Genomic DNA, 14,223 nt, shown 5'->3' on the forward strand with positions numbered 1-14,223 from the left:
TTATCTACCTCTGACAACAATCCTATGAAATAGGTGATTTAATGAAGAAACAGGCCCAAAAACATTGAGCAAGGGAAGGAACGGAGATCTGAACTCAGATCATCTAACTCAAATCAGAGTCTCTCACATCACATCACAGGACCTCAGGCCTGTTTCTTTGGGTTTTTGGGGGGGGCGTGGGCAGGGCTGTTTCTTATATGTGAAGTCACTTAACCCTTCTCAGTTCTGGTGTTTCTGTCAAGTAGAGGCCCAAGTGATGACAAACACAGCCAAAGACAGGACCTGAACTGATAGGTAATTAGGGATGAACAAAAAAGGATGGCACACTCAGCAGAATCAAAGGTAAGATACTTTCAACTAAAAAAAAATATAGGAAATTAAAGAGATTTTTGAAATTGCAGTCATGATTTATCAAAATAAATAATAATAATAACAACTTGTTGAAGCAAGTTCTGAAATAATATAAATATATTATCTTTTCCGGATTTAGTTTGGGACCTATTTTCAGGACCATTTCTCAGTTTCTATGTTAAAAAAAAGAGAGAGACAGAGACTTGAACAAAGAGGCAACAAAGACCATACATTTCATTAAAAATTTTATTTTTAGAGCCCATAAATGGACAAATTCCAAATAGTAGTAATACAGAGTATTTAAGAACACCTTAATATTTCTTTCTATCCATCTTTGTTTTCCTTTCCGTAAACAAATATACTGGATTAAAGCAACAACACTCTTAACCCCAAGTTCAATGCCTGAGTACTTTCAATATCTATTTTGAACACATAATAAAGCAGAGGCAGTTAATTTTATTTCCATTCAGAGCTTAGCAATTACTTTAGCTTCACATCATTCTGTCACAAATGATAACCAAATGGCCTACCTAAGTAGCTAAAATCATTGAACTATTATAAGCCAAGTCAATGGTCTGTATAAAGTTAATATAAAACAATAACTAGACTGGTATACATTTGTTTTGGGCCCTACAAGAACTGTGCCAAAATAACAAACTTTAGTAAAAGATGAGGTCATTGGGCAGAGGGGAAAGAGGGTCATGTCATCAAAATTTTTGAGGAAAACTGTAGGTAAAAGGAAATCAGCCTAAGCAATTTTAACCAAAGAGAGGAGGAAAGGGCAGTACATTATCAGCGCTGACGACAATTAGCGAAAATACATACACCATTCCCTCACAAACTTGTTCACTACCTCAAGAGGTCAGCATCAGGCTCTCCAGGGATTCTGTTATTCTCCCACTAAGTTTCTTCACATGGAACATAAGCCTACATTTATGCTAACAGCAGAGTATTAGATGGCTATTTAATCTGACAGCGAACAACAGGAAAAAAAATTGTTAGGGCCAGAGTGTCTTCAGGCCATCTCAATACCCCTGAAAATAGGGGCAAAAAAATGTATCATTAAGCAACAGTATTCAAAGAGCACTGTGTTATCTAATGTGATTTATAAAACAAGTAAAATTCAGTAATCCTCAATGGAAAAAATCATTAACATTTGAAAATTCGGAATGTTTTGATGCTGATTTTTTACCAAAGTGGCACTCCAAACAGTTAAGCTGGAACAAATTCCAAACTCACTCACTTGCATCACCTCAGTTTAATAATCCAATAAATGACAAAAAAGACAAACAATGAAAACAGCATCATATAGCACAGCAGCTTTGTTTGGCTCCCTCTAGATAAAATCTTCAGTTTTCCCATAGTTTTACCTAGAAATCCAGTTGTAGAATCAAATTGTGAATCCTGTGAGGAGAAAAGGAAAACAAAAGTTAGATTCTAATATCCTACATATGCACATTTAAGTAATTGAATATACTGTTATTAGAATACATTTTTAATGTTTAATTAATTCAGGAGCCTGTTTGTAACTTGGATAATCAAGTCTGATTACTCCGTGCAAAACAGAGTAATTCTCTCAATGAATAAAAAGCTCTTTCATTATCCAATAAACATTTCTTTCAGCACCAGAGTAATTCAAAATCCCAAACTATTTAGGTCTTTTCCCAATCATGTGAATTAAAAAAACATTAACAATAAAGGTATGTAGTTTGTCTATTATCATACAGGTGTCTTCTGTTTTTGTTGGGGCACTGCTCCTCCAGGTCAAATGGCTGGTGAATTCAGTACAATAATTCATCCAAAATTTAATATGGTTAGCAGTTAAATGTACTTTACTTTTAAGATCCTTTTATTTAGATGGCTGACCTTGAAGTACAGTAGAGTCTATTAAAAGTAAAGAGAATATCATGGTTAAGACTATAAATATGGATGGGGAAAACTACCATATTAAGTCCTTAAGATGAGAGGACTAGGTGTGGATTAGAAATACTGCACTTTCACAGAAATCTCAATATCCTCAGATGTAAAGGCCCCAGCATAATGACAGCCTTTGCACAGCTCAGGTTCTATGGCCTTCAAGCACTTTAGGTCTATAGTTCTTCACCAGGGTTATGTATCACAATGACCTGGGACACTTTCTTTTTTCACAATACGTATGTATAGGTCCTTCCCCTGAAATTCTTTATCAGTATATTTAGATTGGGAACCAGGCATAAATATTTTCAGAAAGTTCCCCCGGTGATTCTAATGTACAACCTCCATATGAACGTTGCTTTCAATGCCATATTCATTTTTTAATGCCATATTCATTTTTGAATAATACAATTTTAAAAGCAAGTGGAGAAACTAGGGAAGGTCCAGAGAAGTGACATCCAAAATAAACATTCAGGAATGGAAAGAGGCTCTACAAGAAAAGATATATGTTGCTGAGCTTACTGAGACTTGAGATAAAAGGCTCTGGGATGTTACTATGTTCAAATCTTATTGATTTGTTCAGAAGTGATTTTAGGAGATCAAGCAAAAGAAATGGGCTCACATTAAGTGAAAGACATTCAGCTGGTTGGATATGAAGTGGTTTTTGATTACTTGGTAGTCTGTATCCATTGAGATCTCCAAGAACACTCAAAACAGTCATTTGTCCTCAGTCTTTAACAGTGTTTCTAAATACAAGATGAAAGATTCAGTGGCTTCTACCTCATCCTCCCACTTGTGTTAGGCAAGATGAAAAATGGGAAAATAAATAAACTTATTATTTCAAAGCAATGAGATACAAAACGGCAGGAATCCAGGACTTATAATTTCTAATTTCAAAATGGATAAAAGTTAAAATGATTAACATACTAAAATTGAGAATATTAGATCAAATTTCTTCAATTTAAAGTCAGAACCACTTACCATTTCAGCTAATAATTTATTTTGATGTTTAACCTCATGGCCTATTTCAATGGAAAGCTATTTAAAAAAAAGCACATACATTATTACTCATATGAAGGTATTTAAGTGTCATAAAGTAAAAATAATACCACTCTAAGCATACTCATTTTCTCAAATAAAACTGTCTTCTAAAAATATAAAATACATATACTTTCTTCTGATATTTTTCCCACTGACATTAAAGGAAAACAAATTTAGAATTTCTACTCCTTCCCAACTATGGATATTGTCTCCCTGCTCTTCATTTTGATTTCATCTTAATACTCAATTCCATCTTTTAATTTTGGTACATACTTCTCTCTGAATCTCTTAGCCTTGCATGCTTTTTTCTTCCTCTCTTTATATTTATACAACATCATTTATCTGTATATTTTCTTCTTTATTTTTTTTAAGATTTTTTTTTTTTTTTAGACTTTATTGATTTATTTGACACAGAGAGAGACAGCGAGAGCAGGAACACAAGCAGGGGGAGTGGGAGAGGGAGAAGCAGGCTTCCCGCTGAGCAGGTAGCCCGATGTGGGACTCGATCCCAGGACTCTGGGATCATGACCTGAGCTGAAGGCAGACGCTTAACGACTGAGCCACCCAGGCGCCCTTAAGATTTTATTTATTTATTTGAGATAGAGAGAGCAGGGGCAGGGGAGCAGCGGGAGAGGGAGAAGCAGGCTCCCTGCTGAGCAAGGAGCCCGACGACGTGGGGCTCAATCCCAGGACCCTGGGATCATGGCCTGAACTGAAGGCAGACGCTTAGCTGACTGAGCCACCCAGTCGCCCCCCTCTTTATGTTTAAAAAGATATATACAAGTACCCATCTTACCAATTCAAATCTACATTAAGTATTTAATATTTTTTTAATGAAGTGGGATATTACTTTGAATATATGCCTAAACTGGTTACTTATTTAGATTCTAAAGGTATTTTTCTTTAAAATATGATAATAAGGGTGCCTGGGTGGTTCAGGTGGTTAAGCGTCTGCCTTTGGCTCAGGTCATGATCCCAGGGTCCTGGGATCAAGCCCCATGTCAGGCTCTCTGCTCAGAGGAGAGCCTGCTTCCCTCTCCCTCTGCCTGCCGCTCCCACTGCTTGTGCATGCACACACTCGCTCTCTGTCAAATAAATAAAAATCTTTAAATAAAAAGAAAAGAAAATATGATAATAAATTGGAAAAAAATTTATTAAGTTATTGTTACCTCCACCCTGAGCTATACAGAAAGAGGCTGAGCCTAAAAGAAATGCTATTTATGTGGTTATGGCTGCTATTCAGACCAAAACCTATTTAATACTTTATATGACGAATTCATCAAAGGCTTTACTTCCAAGATATTTGGATAAATTACAAGCAACAAATGAAAATCTTGGCAAACCACTGCAAAAATTGTTCTCAACTTATCTTGTGGTGTAAAGTATATGGGGTGATACTGACACAAAACTGTACTAGAATTCTATAGATCAGAACATGAGCTTTTTTCCCCAATTTAATAATTCAGAGATGATAAAGCAACTATAAAGCTAAATAGCCCAAATCACCTAACTACTTTCTACAACTGTCATTCATGCCAAGGAAAGAAATTTCCAGGGGAAAAAAAGCTTTCTTCTAACAAGGAGCCTAAATTATCAATGTTGGAGTTTAAAAAACAAAAAAATGAAGAACATTTAATTCTTAATTCCCTCTAAATGTTGATTTTCTAAATTGTAACATTATACAGTATTACTTAGTTCACTGATCAACTCCTTTTGATTTAATATGACTTTGAAAACAATACTCGTTTCAGAATGTAATAGTCTCCAGGCTGAATGCAATTCTATTTTCCAAAGACTAATGAAATACCAATTAAGTTTTGGCAACATGAGCTTCTACTGAATGCTCTATTAGTGTATAGTGTGTTTAATGTAATATAGAATCAATCACATATGCTGTTAAAATCACCTTTTTGTAATTCCTTTATTTAATACATATTAAGCTCAATACCACCAATAAGGAATTATGCTTAGGTGCTGTGTAAAAGATCAAAATAAATACAGTAGAAAACCCTATATTCTGGTAAATTTCTTTTACATACAAATAATTCCAATGCAGATCCCTATGCGATACATGCTAGAGAAATGGTACAAATGGTCTTATGTTCACATGGAAAAAAAGTTACTTTTGATGTGGTAATCAGGTAAAGGTTTCAAGAAGGAAGGAGTGCAGTGAAGTGGAGCCTTTACTATGGGCAAGCCTTCAGTGAATATAAGGAGGGAGGACACTGCTAAGGCAAAGGAGAGCAGGATCAAAGATATGGGAGTGCAAGTAGACAGCCAGCATACACACAACAGAGACTACTCTAATCTGTCTGGCAGAAAACATATACACATTCCAGGAGTGCAGAGCATAAGGTCTGAAAAGCTGTGGACAATCTTTGAAGGACTTATCTGATCAAGCTACAGAGTGTGAATATCATTCTTACATCATGGGAAGACACTGGAGACTTCTGGGAGCATATGATGTAATTTAAAAAACACTCCAAAAAGATGGCTGTGGTGACAGTATGTAGCTCAGAATAGAACGTGCAAAAAACAAGGAACAAACAGGTTAAGAGGCTCCCTCAGTAGTTCACCTGAGAAAACCAGGGGATAGTATCCGAAATAGAAAAGTAGAAACAGGGGCGCCTGGGTGGCTCAGTCGTTAAGTGTCTGCCTTCGGCTCAGGTCATGATCCCGGGGTCCTGGGATCGAGCCCCGCCTCGGGCTCCCTGCTCCGCGGGAAGCCTGCTTCTCCCTCTCCCACTCCCCCCGCTTGTGTTCCCTCTCTTGCTGTCTCTGTCAAATAAATAAATAAAAAATCTTTAAAAAAGAAAGAAAGAAAAGTAGAAACAGAAAGAAAGAAGCACAAAACTCAAGTGACTGACATGAGGTACAAAGGTAGAAACATGAAACACTGAGATGTCTAGCTCAGAATACAAGAAGAAGAAAAGTCAGGAAAAGAGCTGCTTGGGGCAGAAGATGGACTGCTCTGAGACATTACTACAGACAACACACAGTAGACAACATACAGTACTGTAGATTTACCCACAAAAAAACAGTGGAAGCTTAAAAAAAATAAATGTACCATATGTTTTGATTGGCCACATCTTCTAATCTTCTACTCAAATCATGTTTAAATTTTGAGTGCATTTTGACCTTGCTGAACAAGACACAACTTGGGTAACTGAATTCCTTAGTATGATGCCAATAACATAAACAGTTTATAAGTATGTAATACGTATGTACATAAATACATAAATTTGACAGTATATAACATCTGTTAAATACTTACAGATTTTATGGCAGTTACTTTGCTTCTCAGACTTTCAGTGAGTCTCTCGTTTTCTTCTTCACAGGCACTATAGCCACTGTTAGCATAGCCATAGTTCCCATAGTTGCCAGGAGGTGCTCCTTCACCTGCAAGGATCAGTCACAGTATAGTTGTAGCAAAAACAAGCCACTTTTGAAACCTTGATAGGAAAGAACCAAAAAAGACCCCTGGAGGGCGTTGCAGACCACGTATGTCTGTAATATTCACACTTCAAAGGAATTTTTAAAAATTAATAACCAAATAGAGATCAGAGCAATTCTTTTTATGCCCTCTTTTACACAAAGAATGTTCAATTCATTTTTATACTTACTTACTGCTTATTGATTGCCCACAAGACACTAAAATAGGCACCGATATACAAGGATATTCAGGATACATTCCCCATTCCCTAGAAGTACAAATTTTAAAAAAGGACCTAAAAGTAGTAGCGTCAACTATCTATTGAAGAAGACGGGCTATGAAGGAAAAGGGAGAAAGAGGATAAACATAGCAGGAGGGAGCTCATGGCAAAGGGGGGTCCTTTACTGGTATCTCTTTCTTTTAAATAGAAGAGAGCTGGAATAACTTACGGAGAACATTAGCTGAGAGTTAGAGGGACATGCATTCATTCAACAAATATTTCAGAAACTCCTATGTGTCACATCCATTTCTCTTTCTAGGTACTACTGTTGGGAGCTTATCTTCTAGGGAACTGCACTGAGAATACATAGTCCCAGCTACTGCCTCATAAAGTACTTGGTATTCATCAGGCAATCAAACAGGTGGAGTGAGCCTTGGAGTGTGAGTCTGTATATAAATGTGCTAGAGGACTGAGACAGGAAAGCATAGTTGAGGGTGTTGTTTAACCACTTTTTTTTTTTTTTAAGATTTTATTTATTTATTTGACAGAGAGAGAATGAGAGAGAGAGCACATGAGAGTGGGGAGGGTCAGAGGGAGAAGCAGGCTCCCTGCCGAGCAGGGAGCCCGATGCGGGACTCGATCCAGGGACTCCAGGATCATGACCTGAGCTGAAGGCAGTCGCTTAACCAACTGAGCCACCCAGGCGCCCTAACCACTTTTTTTAAAAAAACAATTGATACCATCAATTTTCTCATAAAGGAAGAGATAAGACTGTCTTTAAGGAAGGGTATCATTTGGAAAAAGCAATAAAGAGAATAATGGGGGAAAATGACTAGGACTACATGGGTCCTAGGGGGATAAAATGATCCTGGCTGAGGCAACATACTGTGGTGGTGTCAATCCTCCTGGGATGTGTGATTTTTCTGAAGAAGTGCTCATCAGCAGAGTTAGCCTGGGAGAATCTGGATGGTTGGATTGATCAGGAGTTTGATCAAGAGGTTTACAGCGTCGGGGCTGAAGAAAAGACCCCCAAGAGGCTGAGATCGCTTGCCAAAAGAGAAGGTAAATATATGGAATGTGGGGACTGCAATGGACAGGGATAGAAGCAGTTTCAATGGAGAAATGAGGGAAAGGAATGATACAGGGACTAGGTCTTTGTAAACTCAAAGAGTAGATGAAGCAACAGGGACAGTGAAAGATGGAAGGACAGGAAGTAGCAGTCAGTGATGGTAGTTGAAGATGGTTGAGGTGTAAATAGGAAGCTCTTTCAAGACATGGCACAAACCTCACTTTCTCTTAAAGACAAAACTCCCTCTGATTTCTTACAGCTCTTACTGTACACAATATCATCACACTCTAGATGATACTATAAGGGCAGAAACTAAATTTGTATCACTCATGGCTGTATATCCCCCACAAAGTATACACACACAAACACACACAAAGTAAGGCACACTCAATAAATACTGGTAAATGAATTAATAAATAGAATCTGACTTCACTGTTTCAACTTTGAATGTGCCTGCCTTTGCCAAGAATGGAATCATAAACTTCTTTGAGGGCAGAGACAGTGTCTCATACTTCTATATCCCCTGTACCTAATGACTATATACAGCAGACACTTAAGACAATTCCCACCACTACAAAAACCACAACAAAATGTTAAACAGGTATGTTCCGGAAGTTGCATTCCTCAAATTTTCCCTCAGTTGCTGATACACTATCCATAAAACTCCAAATATAGTATGAAAAGTTGTAGGAAAGCTAGTGAATGCCAAAGATCATCCTCAGTCTTTGTCCATTTAGACAAATGCTACTTCTTTAGGGTAGTTTCTATCAATAACTGAGCCAAGTCATTTAGAGATTCATGGGAAGTGTGCCACATGAACATCTTCAGCTTATTTGTCCCAAGTTTAAAATTCCAGGTCAATACAATCTGATACTTGGGAAAAAAAAAAAAAATCCAGAATAAAAAAAATCACATTATACCAATGTAAATGATAGCAAAAGACACTTAAGCAAGCATCTCTCCACTCAACTACAAGGGAGCTTCCGGGGGGGCGGGGGGGGGTGTGTGGAGAAGGAGGCTCTATCCTAGAGATTCTAATATAATTAGTCTGGGCTGCAGTCCAGGTATCAGTGCCTTAAAAGCTCTCCAGGTGATTCTAATGTACAGTCAGGGCTGAGAACCACAGCTTCTCAAGTCCCTTTTCTGCAATTTATCAAGGCACACTGCTGCAACAAAACATTCAAGGGAGCCAAAGGGCCTATTAATGAGATCTAAACTCCTTGGCCTGGCACTCAGAGTATCTCCTCAATGGCGTTCTGGTTCCATGTCTCCTACTTTAATCACACTGGCTTAATAATAATCCCTTATACACACCATTCCTAATTCTAGTCCTACAACTTTTCGGGGGTACGGGGGGGGGGGGGAGTCTTGCTTCCAACTGGAACTTGCCTCTCTCACCCTCCATTAATCAAGCTCTGGTTCGAGTTTTTATGTCTCTACAAAGTAAGCAATGCTCTATCTCTGAAATCCCTACGACACTAGCTGTATAACTTATTTGCTATTTGTATGTGCAACTATCACCTTGTACTATGTTCCTACTCACCAACTAGACTGGAAGCTGTGGGAGCACAAACAGGGCCACAATCAATTGTATACCTAGAGCTAACTTTAAGTACACAATAAATGTTTGTTATCATTCATAGCGATAAAAAGAAAAAAACATTTAGGCATATAAAACTAAACTGCTCTATATTATTTTTTTTCTCTACAATTTACTTGGCCAAGTATTCATAAAAGTTTTATTTTTCAAAAGCTCTTTCTCATACTACAATTTTTAAATCAATGAGCAAGTCTAAAGTTACTGGCAACTTTCACCAACTTTAAATACCTGACACTTTTGAAAAACTTTTTTATTCCTTTTTCCATTTAATTGTAACCACTGAAAAAGGTAACATTACCTTTTTTCAAATACCCCACTTATTTTCTCAGGTATGCTGTACGCTGATTTAGCAGGGTTTTTTTTTCTTTTCTTTTAAAAAATAGTCTCTTAATAGAGTTTCAAAACCCAGAAAATGCTGTTTTATTAGCTGTACGTTATAATGGCCCCTTCAAAGTCCTTGTGCTTGGTGAACCTGTTTCCTAAGTTTTCACAGTGGAACACGACTCAGATAAAAAATGTTCTGGGTTTAATGGCCTTTGACCCCGATGTTACATACTACAGCCTTTAACAATAACGACAGGTACATTTACCTTTGCAATTCACTGTTACCAGATTAATATGACTGCTATTAGTATGCTTCGCATGCAACATTCATTCTTCAAATTTTGCTTCTGAAAAAACTAACATCCAGGACGAGTGGAGTACGAGACACCGAAGCCAGACTTGAGGAAACTCAGGAGGTTTCGTAATCACTCTCTGACAGTCGGTAACACTAAAAAACTTGGTAGTTCAGTTGGCACCTGTACATACCCCACCCCCATTCCCCCACTACTCTCTATAAACCTACCATTCAAACTTGGTACTGAACCAAACTAAAGGAAACCCCTAAGATCTGGTACAAATGGTGTGTTTCTACTTGGTTCCGCCTCCAAAGATCCCTCCATACATCCTGCTTTCTGGCCCAGATTCCAGTGACGTAAGACTAGTCCGATTTCCTTCCGCGTCCCCGCGCCCAGCACGGCCGGTTCTGGGACCCCCGAACTTCGAACCTCAGCCCTCTTCTTACCCAGGCCTGCACGCCTCATCCTGCCAGAGTAGGGAAGAAAAAAGCAGATGGAGGGGTGGGTAGGAAGGGGCCGGGGTCCGCCGGACGGCGTCTTCAGTACCAGAGCCCAGAGAAACACCAACTTCTCTCCCCAAAGCGCCACGACATCACTAGAGTCTAAACATCGCGCCGGCTGATGGCGTCACCCAGACACTTATTGCTGCCTTGCGAGGCGGCTTGAATCGCATTCTGGGAAATGTAGTTCACCGTCGACGCAGGCAGTGAGACCGGGGCGTGGCGTGAACGCGGCTCCCGGAGCGGGCGGGGCTTCCGGAGAGGGGCGGGTGCTGTGGGGGCTCGGACTCAGGGTTTCTGGGCGTTGGGTCTTCGCTGCTGGGCCTGCGGCAACCTGGACCTTACTCTCAGTGTGTCGCCCCCCCACCCCCGAGTTTAACCCCGTAGGTCTGCCCTTCTAGACTTTGAGAGGTTGGTTGACTAATCTTTCCTGATTCCTCCTCTTACTTCCTCTGACATCTAGAGTCAGTTCAGGGAAAGTCCAGGAAAACTTAATCCAAGTTTCTGATCTCACACATAAGTCATCTGGGACCCACAGAACGGAAGGAGGAGGAGGGTAACAGATTTGTGCTGGGTCACCCAGTAGAGAAAACCAGGTCCCGTGGATTAAGACTCATGCGCGGAATGAAGCGGTCAACAGAAGGAACAGGGTTTCTCGAGGCACTAAAAAAATTAGTTCCCTGTTACTGGATTGGTTGCATTTCTAGAAATAACCAGGCAGGGCCATTAGCTGTTAAGGACGAAGGACCCCCTAAACTCTCTCCCACTTAGACCTTTTAAATGTACACAAAGAATATGGAAATGCTATTTACACATGGTAATGTGCCAATGTAAGGGTTTAAAAGCCTCTTGGCAAGGGTGGGGTGGTACGGGAATCCGAGTTAGTCCTAGAATATCATTTTATCTCGCAGGATTATCGTGAGGATTAAATGAAATAACAGTTTTTTGTTTTTTTTTTTTAAATCTGATACACAGTAGATGCTTAAAAACCACTGGGTGTTTGCGGTTTTGTTGTTGCTGCTGTATGGCAGTGGAATAATCTCCATACTAAAGATTTCTGAGAATGCAACTCTGATAATTTTAATGGTCCCTCATAGTTTCCCAATATGAACATTGACTGTAGTAGTGGCACATAAATCTGTCTTAAGGTTGCACACGAAAACAATTTTTAATAAAAGTAATTAACCTGGGAAATAAACTGGGGGGCTTGATCCCAGGACCCTGGGATCATGACCTGAGCCGAAGGCAGACACGTAACCATCTGAGCCACTCAGGTGCCCCATGGCGTCCCTTTTTAATTTACAATCTGTGACAGTCCCTCCTTTTGTTTTTTAAATAAGACTTTATTTATTCATGAGAGACAGAGGGAGAAGCAGGCTCCCCAAGGAGCAGGGAGCCTGATGTGGGACTCGATCCCAGGACCCCGGGATCATGACCCGAGCCGAAAGCAGACGCCCAACCATCTGAGCCACCCAGGAGCCCGACAGTCCCTCCTTTTGTAAAAAGTACACATGTTCTATAAACAAAACATGTCAGAAAAATCATCTTATTGAAAGAAGGCTTTCTCATATGAAAGTCCTTTTTAAAAACATAATGTTAAGTTTACCTAAACAGACCATTTAAATTACATGTGTACTTGTCCTCTTATAAGCTACTTCCCTTACATAGTAGGGAGATATGAGAAAATAGCTAAAAGCGGGGGGGCGGAGAGTAATAAAATATAGCAAGAATAGAACTCAAGACAGGCAAACCTGGTTTATATTGAGCTCGTGACCTAAAAGTCCAAATATAGGCAGTTGTTTATGGCTACTGTTGCCAGTCTCAAATTACAATGGTAGCAATTGAGAAGAACAGGCATTCAAAAGATGAATTGGAAAAGATGGATTTTAATACGTAGAAGAATAGTTATTACACGTGACCACAACTGACAAGACTACAGGGAATTCTATTTTATCATTTATCATTTATTTTTATTATTTTCTTTTTCTTTTCAAGTTAAAATGCCTAACTCTTCTTACTGATTGAAGATGAACAAAATTCTTTGAGATAAATAGCATTTTGAAATTTTTCTCTATTCTCATAGGAAAATTTCATAGAAAACGCCTAATCTCTGAGGGTTTGAATGACTGAATGACTAAAGAAAGGAATGATTAAAAATGACTTAAAATAAGTACCCCTAGTAGTCATTACAGAAGCAAGAAAATGAGTAGGAAATGTCTGAATCTTTGTACAAAATTTGAAACTTATTTTCCCCCTGTATTCTGCTTCCTGTCCATATGTCCTGCCTCTTCCTGACTAGGGCTAATCCAAAGGACAATAACCCACCAAGCTCTCAAATAAACATTAACAAATTTTCCAATCATTAAGCAAATTTAGTGTGTGTGTGTGTATATATACATATATATATGTATATATATGGGGAAAAAAAGCTTATGTTAGTTATTTGGCACTTAAAACACTTTTCTCCTGGATACAGATGATGGTAAGTTTCCCAACCCAGCCCTAGCAAGCACGTGGTTATTGAGGCTCTTATGCTGGCCAAAGTCTATGTAGCCCATCGTACAGCTGAGATACTACATCTTTTCAGTGAAAACCAGTAGGAAAAAAAATTGTAATCATGATAAAATAAGGCAATATCATTGTAGAAGAAATAGAATTAAAAAAAAAAAACCTATTTTTGTTATTGCGTTTGGGAAGGTATTAGTTTTACTCAAAACTTCTTGAAAATGCCAAGAAAATTTTCAAGGAGTTGTCAAAGAGCCACAAATTTGATCTTTCCTTTCCATAACTCAGGAATATGGTGCTAGTACTGATGTAGTCCTCTCAGCCATAATTAGTAAAAATGAAGCACACAATTGCAACTGAAAAGTCTTCAGCAGAGCCAACTGCATGATTTATGCAGCCCAGTGCCAAACAAAAGTGCAGTACCCTTCATTCAAAGAGCAGGAAAAAAGTGCAGTTAAAGGTACTAAAAAATAAAGCTTTTTTCTTTTGTCACAATGTCTACCACTTACCAACTTATCATGTTTTCTTTGTTATTTAATGCCCTTCTAATTTAAAAAAAAGGAAATGTTAAATTATTAACATGATTTTTACCCTTCATCTTTACATTGTGCAATGACACAGTTTTAAATTCACACATGAGAGCATTTAACTCATATGTGAAATTACCAAAATCACACAATTCGGATTTCATAGCTCATATACGAGTATGTATTTTATAGAAGTACTGTACAAAACTAACTCAACTGTTTTTATTCCATGTCTTGATATGCACTGTGTCTTGATACTCTACTAACACATTACCTTCAGCTTACTGGTGAGTTAGGAGGGATTGAAAAGAAAAGGAATTATGGGTTGCTCTACCTTTTCCTTTCCTTTCCTTTCATCTCCTCTCCTCTCCTCTCCTCTCCTCTCCTCTCCTCTCTTTTCCTTTCCTTTCCTTTCCTTTCCTTTCCTTTCCTTTCCTTTCCTT

General features: G+C 38.6%; 1 protein-coding gene across 1 annotated transcript; it reads right to left on the minus strand.

The window, feature by feature from the left end:
• Window positions 1-583: 583 nt before the first annotated feature.
• BET1 (Bet1 golgi vesicular membrane trafficking protein) lies at window positions 584-10,872 on the minus strand. The gene is made up of 4 exons (XM_035020589.1): window positions 10,695-10,872; window positions 6,581-6,705; window positions 3,247-3,303; window positions 584-1,755 (listed from the first exon to the last, which is right to left on the minus strand). Exons 1-4 carry the CDS (start codon window positions 10,711-10,713, stop codon window positions 1,600-1,602), a joined length of 357 nt encoding a protein of 118 aa, XP_034876480.1. The 5' UTR covers window positions 10,714-10,872; the 3' UTR covers window positions 584-1,599.
• Window positions 10,873-14,223: the final 3,351 nt, after the last annotated feature.

This window comes from Mirounga leonina, unplaced genomic scaffold (assembly GCF_011800145.1).
Source record: "Mirounga leonina isolate KUSES-001 unplaced genomic scaffold, KU_Mleo_1.0 Mir_174, whole genome shotgun sequence".
In the NCBI taxonomy this organism is placed as follows: Eukaryota; Metazoa; Chordata; class Mammalia; order Carnivora; family Phocidae; genus Mirounga; species Mirounga leonina.

What these genes read in the sequence shown, in the direction of transcription:
- BET1 (XM_035020589.1), bottom strand. An exon ending in AAGTAACTGCCATAAAATCT is followed by an intron (nt 3,304 to 6,580) that starts GTAAGTATTTAA and finishes TTTTTTAAATAG; the next exon opens with CTTTCCATTGAAATAGGCCA. An exon ending in ATAAATTATTAGCTGAAATG is followed by an intron (nt 1,756 to 3,246) that starts GTAAGTGGTTCT and finishes TTCTCCTCACAG; the next exon opens with GATTCACAATTTGATTCTAC.